Source organism: Anoplopoma fimbria, unplaced genomic scaffold, assembly GCF_027596085.1.
Source record: "Anoplopoma fimbria isolate UVic2021 breed Golden Eagle Sablefish unplaced genomic scaffold, Afim_UVic_2022 Un_contig_12344_pilon_pilon, whole genome shotgun sequence".
Taxonomy (NCBI): domain Eukaryota; kingdom Metazoa; phylum Chordata; class Actinopteri; order Perciformes; family Anoplopomatidae; genus Anoplopoma; species Anoplopoma fimbria.
The window spans coordinates 45-8,347 of record NW_026551764.1 but is presented as its reverse complement, the minus strand read 5'-3'; the positions used below and the strand labels follow the sequence as shown (position 1 = coordinate 8,347).

The following is an 8,303-nucleotide window of genomic DNA, read 5'->3' as shown; positions in this document are numbered from 1 at the left end:
ACATCACTTTTGTGCGTCCTGCATACTTTGTGTAAGTGGATTTATTGGCATACCTAATATCAAGTATTACTATGTCTTCCTCTTTTCGTTTATATTGTTTCAGTGCTTGGAAACACAGTTTGTGATGGCAGTAATATACTTGGATCATAATCTGAGAACTCCAAAATATATTGCAGTTTTTAATCTAGCATTTGTGGACCTGTTTGGTAGCTCTGCTCTGGATGCCGAAGGTTCTTGACATCTTTCTGTTTAAGCATGACAACATCCCCTACAACGACTGCTTGACATTCCTTTTTTCTGCTACACCTGCCTTTCCATGCAGGTTCTTAATCTGCTTCACTCTGCTATGACAGACTTATTGCCATCATCTACCCTCTGCACTATCAAGTGAAGGTGACCCACAGGTTCATGCTGTCTATGATTGCATCTTTCTGGGTCTTTGTTATTACTGTTGTTCTTATTTCAGTTGGCCTTCTCACAAGACTTTCCTTCTGTAAATCTGTGGTTATTAACAGCTATTTCTGTGACCATGGCCAGATATACAGGCTGGCCTGCAATGACAACACACCCAACTATGTCATTAGTTTTTTGTTAGTACTTGTAATTCTTTGGCTTCCACTGGCATTTATCTTGTTAAGTTATCTATGTATTGGTTATGCTTTGTCTAAAGTGGCCACAGCTCAAGAAAGATACAAGGCCTTTAAAACCTGCACAGCTCATATTTCATTAGCGGCAATCTATTTCATCCCAATATTAATCACATTTACCATGAGTTCAAACATACATCCAAATGCCAGGATCATAAATCTGTCCCTGACCTCCATTTTTCCTCCCATGCTGAACCCATTCATTTATGTTCTGCAGACACAAGAAATCAAAGTATCATTGAAAAAAATATTAAAATTAGAAAGGAATCCAAAATTACAGTAAAGAAAGTGATCATAAAATGACCACCTGTGTTTTTATATTAAGGGCCTTGTGTTGAGGATTGCTATTTTGTCCATTAAAGTAATACTTGTTGATTAAAGTCAATCAAGCAGGAGCTATTGCGAATTTTTCAACATTAAACTTCAACTCATTTTTATTGAATTTAATCCTTATGCTGATCTCCTATTTTGAGACTAATTATGCATGATTTAAGTGACTTTAATAAGCACCTGTCCTTGGCTACTTTAGCGGTTGTATTTATTTACATATTACAATATTTGTGTTCTCTGTTTCTGTTTTGTTTATATGTTTAACTGTTAAATTGTTTGTTGTATTGTCTGTTCACACTTTAATGTTTTCACTTAGTTTGTATTATGTGTAGAACCCTTGGACACACGATGACCCATCTCAGGTGGCTTATCCTAAATAACTAAATTTGCATGTATATTTTGTTCTGATTTGCTTGTGTAATGCAAAGAAAACAAGTTCTTGTAATCAAAGTTTGTGTCTCTGCACATGTTCACTGTGCATTAGGACATTCATATAACCTTCATTTTCATCTTTCTGTGTTTATATTGTAAAATGAATTATAATAATATTTATTGCAATCAAATGTTTAGATATTTTTCTGCTTCTTTATAGACATGGATATCTCATTTAAAAAGCACCAAGACCCATCTTGTTTTCTTGTCTGCTTCTGTTTTTTGAACAACTGTACTGTGTTTTTTTCAACCCAACACTACTTTAACTTAAATCTCTCCAGCCATTCAGGGACATACGGACATTTATAAAGAACTATATTGTGAAGCACCCTCATCAATCTTAGATTCTTTGGAGCTGAATGCCTGAATTTCAAAATATTGAAAGATGGACAATGCAAATTTGCCGAAATGTTTTGACATATTTACCCAGAGGAGATTATCGTAAAATAATAAAGTCCAATTCAGGCTACTTAAACCAATTATGAGGCTCTGTGTCTTTTTTAACGTGTAGTTGCAGCATGCCTTAAAGCACATTATTATGGTTGCCTGGGAGGCAGTTATGAAGCAACCAGAATTTTACAATGATTGTCACAGCGTAGGAACGCAATTTGTTAGCGCCAGATGAGTGACCACTTTGTTAGGCTTATTTTCTGCCTCTAGTGTAGCATTAAAGCATGGCATAGTTAACAAGCAACTAGCGGACAGCTGGCTAGTAATAAGGCCTCTGCTGGAGCATCAGGAACGGTTCAGGTGGAGAGTAGTAATGCAGCACGGAGATGACGAGAGGCTTCCAAAACAAAATCCCACAAAATGAAAATAAATTCAGATGAAGTTCAGTTAGAAGTTGATGAGGGTTAAGCTGCTAAAATGTAGAAGACACCACAGTTACTGCAGTAAGCGTGGTGTTGTGTCGAAGTGGTGTTTGTGAAGAGAATGTCACCCTCGATCTGGACTGCATTTCCTTTTAGTCCATTTCATGTTGAGAAACATAGTAAAATGATAGTTTTCTTTAGTTGAATATGCGTTTGCCAAATTATAAGAGATGCTTTGACACATGATGTTGATGGTGCATCTTAATTTTATCTGTACATTTCGTTGATAATTAGAGTCGCGTTTTTTCACTTTTCTTGCTTTTTGAACCGAGTTCTGCTGATACAGACACCAGCACAGAGGGGCACTGTGCAGCTGTCTAATGTAATGTATGGTAATGTAATGTAATGTAATGTCTACAGGTTCATGGTCTGCTTTAACATTTTTGTCAACTTCACTTGTTGACTTTAACCTTATAGGTCAGCACTAGCTAAATCTCGGGACACACACACACACATGCACACACACACACACACACACACACACACACACACACACACACACACACACACACACACACACACACACACACACACACGCGCGCGCTTCCCCGCTGTCGCAAATCCATGAAACATTTAATTTCACAGGAAAACAGAGAAATACAACTCTTATTAAAAACACTGACACTCTTAAAGCACCGTACTAATAACATGAGGTATCGTACCGTTTTTAAATGCTTGGTATTTCAATACCTTTCTTCTAACGGTATACTGTGAGTTTAATTAGTTTATAAGATTGGAAAGGTGTTTGTCTGATGCTGAGCGGCTAATGGACACATGGGATCAGAAAATGACCTTATTTGACATGAAGTCAGGAGAGGATTTATCAGCCACCCTTGTCAAAACATTTAAAGCTCCACAGAGCTACATCATCACAAACAGACCAATAGAACACAGAGTACTGACACACCTAGAGGACGCTTACCTACATCAACCACTGCACTGTGGACAGAAAAGCTGGACAAGTTTTACAATGAATTTTTTCAACTCAGCTCTTGGGAAAAACATCACTTTTGTGCGTCCTGCATATTTTGTGATAAGTGGTTTTTCTGGCATACCTAATATCAAGTATTACTATGTCTTCCTCTTTTTCGTTTATATTGTTTCAGTGCTTGGAAACACAGTTGTGATGGCAGTAATATACTTGGATCATAATCTGAGAACTCCAAAATATATTGCAGTTTTTCATCTAGCATTTGTGGACCTGTTTGGTAGCTCTGCTCTGGTGCCGAAGGTTCTTGACATCTTTCTGTTTAAGCATGACTACATCCCCTACAACGACTGCTTGACATTCCTTTTTTCTGCTACACCTGCCTTGCCATGCAATCATTTAATCTGGTTGCACTCTCCTATGACAGACTTATTGCCATCATCTACCCTCTGCACTATCAAGTGAAGGTGACCAACAGGTTCATGCTGTCTATGATTGCCTCTTTCTGGGTCTTTGTTATAATTGCTGCACTTATTTCAGTTGGCCTTCTCACAAGACTTTCCTTCTGTAAATCTGTGGTTATTAACAGCTATTTCTGTGACCATGGTCAGATGTACAGGCTGGCATGCAATGACAACACACCCAGCTATGTCGTAAGTGTGTTGTTACCGTTTCTTATTCTTTGGCTTTCTCTGATATTCATCTTGTTAACTTACATATATATCAGCTATGCTTTGTCTAAAGTGGCCACAGCTCAAGAAAGATACAAGGCCTTTAAAACCTGCACAGGTCATCTTTCATTAGTGGCAATCTATTTCATTCCAATAATAATCATATTTACCATGATGAAAAACATACATCCAAATGCCAGGATCATAAATCTGTCCCTGACCTCTATTTTTCCTCCCATGTTGAACCCATTCATTTATGTTCTGCAGACACAAGAAATCAGAGTATCATTGAAAAAAATATTTAAAATCAGAAAGGAATCCAAAATTACAGTAAAGAAAGTGATCATAAAATGACCACCTGTGTTTTTATATTAAGGGCCTTGTGTTGAGGATTGCTATTTTGTATATTAAAGTAATACATGTTGATTAAAGTCAATCAAGCAGGAGCTATTGCGCATTTTTCAACATTAAATTCAACTTGAATTCATTTTTATTGAATTTAATCCTTATGCTGATCTCCTATTTTGAGACTAATTATGCATGATTTAAGTGACTTTAATAAGCACCTGTCCTTGGCTACTTTAGCGGTTGTATTTATTTACATATTACAATAATTGTGTTCTCTGTTTCTGTTTTGTTTATATGTTTAACTGTTAAATTGTTTGTTGTATTGTCTGTTCACACTTTAATGTTTTCACTTAGTTTGTATTATGTGTAGAACCCTTGGACACACGATGACCCATCTCAGGTGGCTTATCCTAAATAACTAAATTTGCATGTATATTTTGTTCTGATTTGCTTGTGTAATGCAAAGAAAACAAGTTCTTGTAATCAAAGTTTGTGTCTCTGCACATGTTCACTGTGCATTAGGACATTCATATAACCTTCATTTTCATCTTTCTGTGTTTATATTGTAAAATGAATTATAATAATATTTATTGCAATCAAATGTTTAGATATTTTTCTGCTTCTTTATAGACATGGATATCTCATTTAAAAAGCACCAAGACCCATCTTGTTTTCTTGTCTGCTTCTGTTTTTTGAACAACTGTACTGTGTTTTTTTCAACCCAACACTACTTTAACTTAAATCTCTCCAGCCATTCAGGGACATACGGACATTTATAAAGAACTATATTGTGAAGCACCCTCATCAATCTTAGATTCTTTGGAGCTGAATGTCTGAATTTCAAAATATTGAAAGATGGACAATGCAAATTTGCCGAAATGTTTTGACATATTTACCCAGAGGGAGATTATCGTAAAATAATAAAGTCCAATTCAGGCTACTTAAACCAATTATGAGGCTCTGTGTCTTTTTTAACGTGTAGTTGCAGCATGCCTTAAAGCACATTATTGTGGTTGCCTGGAGGCAGTTATGAAGCAACCAGAATTTTACAATGATTGTCACAGCGTAGGAACGCAATTTGTTAGCGCCAGATGAGTGACCACTTTGTTAGGCTTATTTTCTGCCTCTAGTGTAGCATTAAAGCATGGCATAGTTAACAAGCAACTAGCGGACAGCTGGCTAGTAATAAGGCCTCTGCTGGAGCATCAGGAACGGTTCAGGTGGAGAGTAGTAATGCAGCACGGGAGATGACGAGAGGCTTCCAAAACAAAATCCCACAAAATGAAAATAAATTCAGATGAAGTTCAGTTAGAAGTTGATGAGGGTTAAGCTGCTAAAATGTAGAAGACACCACAGTTACTGCAGTAAGCGTGGTGTTGTGTCGGAGTGGTGTTTGTGAAGAGAATGTCACCCTCGGATCTGGACTGCATTTCCTTTTAGTCCATTTCATGTTGAGAAACATAGTAAAATGATAGTTTTCTCTTTAGTTGAATATGCGTTTGCCAAATTACAAGAGATGCTTTGACACATGATGTTGATGGTGCATCTTAATTTTATCTGTACATTTCGTTGATAATTAGAGTCGCGTTTTTTCACTTTTCTTGCTTTTTGAACCGAGTTCTGCTGATACAGACACCAGCTCAGAGGGGCACTGTGCAGCTGTCTAATGTAATGTAATGTAATGTAATGTAATGTAATGTAATGTTCATGGTCTGCTTTAACATTTTTGTCAACTTCACTTGTTGACTTTAACCTTATAGGTCAGCACTAGCTAAATCTCGGGACTCACAGTTTACTTTTTGACCGCCAACTCCCAGCCGCTCAAAGTTTAAACGTCCCACTCCCATGCAATCTCAATCTAAAGCAGAGCGCTGCACACACACACACACACACACACACACACACACACACACACACACACACACACACACACACACACACACACACACACACACACACACACACACACACACACACACACACACACACACGCGCTTCCCGCTGTCACAAATCCATGAAACATTTAATTTCACAGGAAAACAGAGAAATACAACTCTTATTAAAAACACTGAGACTCTTAAAGCACCGTACTAATAACATGAGGTATCGTACCGTTTTTAAATGCTTGGTATTTCAATACCTTTCTTCTAACGGTATACTGTGAGTTTAATTAGTTTATAAGATTGGAAAGGCGTTTGTCTGATGCTGAGCAGCTAATGGACACATGGGATCAGAAAATGACCTTATTTGACATGAAGTCAGGAGAGGTTTTATCAGCCATCCTTGTCAAAACATTTAAAGCTCCACAGAGCTACATCATCACAAACAGACCAATAGAACACAGAGTACTGACACACCTAAGAGGACGCTTACCTACATCAACCACTGCACTGTGGACAGAAAAGCTGGACAAGTTTTACAATGAATTTTTTCAACTCAGCTCTTGGGAAAAACATCACTTTTGTGCGTCCTGCATATTTTGTGATAAGTGGTTTTTCTGGCATACCTAATATCAAGTATTACTATGTCTTCCTCTTTTTCGTTTATATTGTTTCAGTGCTTGGAAACACAGTTGTGATGGCAGTAATATACTTGGATCATAATCTGAGAACTCCAAAATATATTGCAGTTTTTCATCTAGCATTTGTGGACCTGTTTGGTAGCTCTGCTCTGGTGCCGAAGGTTCTTGACATCTTTCTGTTTAAGCATGACTACATCTCCTACAACGACTGCTTGACATTCCTTTTTTTCTGCTACATCTGCCTTGCCATGCAATCATTTAATCTGGTTGCACTCTCCTATGACAGACTTATTGCCATCATCTACCCTCTGCACTATCAAGTGAAGGTGACCAACAGGTTCATGCTGTCTATGATTGCCTCTTTCTGGGTCTTTGTTATAATTGCTGCACTTATTTCAGTTGGCCTTCTCACAAGACTTTCCTTCTGTAAATCTGTGGTTATTAACAGCTATTTCTGTGACCATGGCCAGATATACAGGCTGGCATGCAATGACAACACACCCAGCTATGTCGTAAGTGTGTTGTTACCGTTTCTTATTCTTTGGCTTTCTCTGATATTCATCTTGTTTACTTACATATATATCAGCTATGCTTTGTCTAAAGTGGCCACAGCTCAAGAAAGATACAAGGCCTTTAAAACCTGCACAGGTCATCTTTCATTAGTGGCAATCTATTTCATTCCAATAATAATCACATTTACCATGATGAAAAACATACATCCAAATGCCAGGATCATAAATCTGTCCCTGACCTCTATTTTTCCTCCCATGCTGAACCCATTCATTTATGTTCTGCAGACACAAGAAATCAAAGTATCCTTGAAAAAAATATTTAAAATCAGAAAGGAATCCAAAATTACAGTAAAGAAAGTGATCATAAAATGACCACCTGTGTTTTTATATTAAGGGCCTTGTGTTGAGGATTGCTATTTTGTCCATTAAAGTAATACTTGTTGATTAAAGTCAATCAAGCAGGAGCTATTGGGAATTTTTCAATATTAAATTCAACTTGAATTCATTTTTATTGAATTTAATTCTTATGCTGATCTCCTATTTTGAGACTAATTATGCATGATTTAAGTGACTTTAATAAGCACCTGTCCTTGGCTAGTTCACACTTTAATGTTTTCACTTAGTTTGTATTATGTGTAGAACCCTTGGACACACGATGACCCATCTCAGGTGGCTTATCCTAAATAACTAAATTTACATGTATATTTTGTTCTGATCTGCTTGTGTAATGCAAAGAAAACAAGTTCTTGTAATCAAAGTTTGTGTCTCTGCCCATGTTCACTGTGCATTAGGACATTTATACAACCTTCCTTTTCATCTTTCTGTGTTTATTTTAAAATTAATTATAATAAAATATTTATTGCAATCAAATGTTTGGATATTTTTCTGCTTCTTTATAGACATGGATATCTCATATTTAAAAAGCACCAAGACCCATTTTGTTTTCTTGTCTGCTTCTGTTTTTGAACAACCATGCTGTCTTTTTCAACCTTTTTCAACCCTTTAACTTAAGCCTCTCCAGCTATTCATTTTTTTTAATGAA

At 36.8% G+C, this 8,303-nt stretch overlaps 1 protein-coding gene and 2 pseudogenes across 1 annotated transcript; all 3 read left to right on the top strand.

Moving 5' to 3' along the window:
* The first annotated feature begins 8 nt into the window (after nt 1–8).
* On the top strand, nt 9–950 carry LOC129115752 (olfactory receptor 1-like; annotated as a pseudogene).
* A 2,301-nt stretch (nt 951–3,251) lies between these two features.
* On the top strand, nt 3,252–4,234 carry LOC129115750 (olfactory receptor 1-like; annotated as a pseudogene).
* Nucleotides 4,235–6,649: 2,415 nt separating this feature from the next.
* Nucleotides 6,650–7,633, top strand: LOC129115751 (olfactory receptor 1-like). The gene has a single exon (XM_054627026.1). It carries the CDS (start codon nt 6,650–6,652, stop codon nt 7,631–7,633), a length of 984 nt encoding a protein of 327 aa, XP_054483001.1.
* Nucleotides 7,634–8,303: the final 670 nt, after the last annotated feature.

Excerpts from the sequence above, each read along its gene's own strand:
- LOC129115751 (XM_054627026.1), top strand. The coding sequence starts at position 6,650 with ATGAATTTTTTCAACTCAGCTCTTGGGAAAAACATCACTTTTGTGCGT.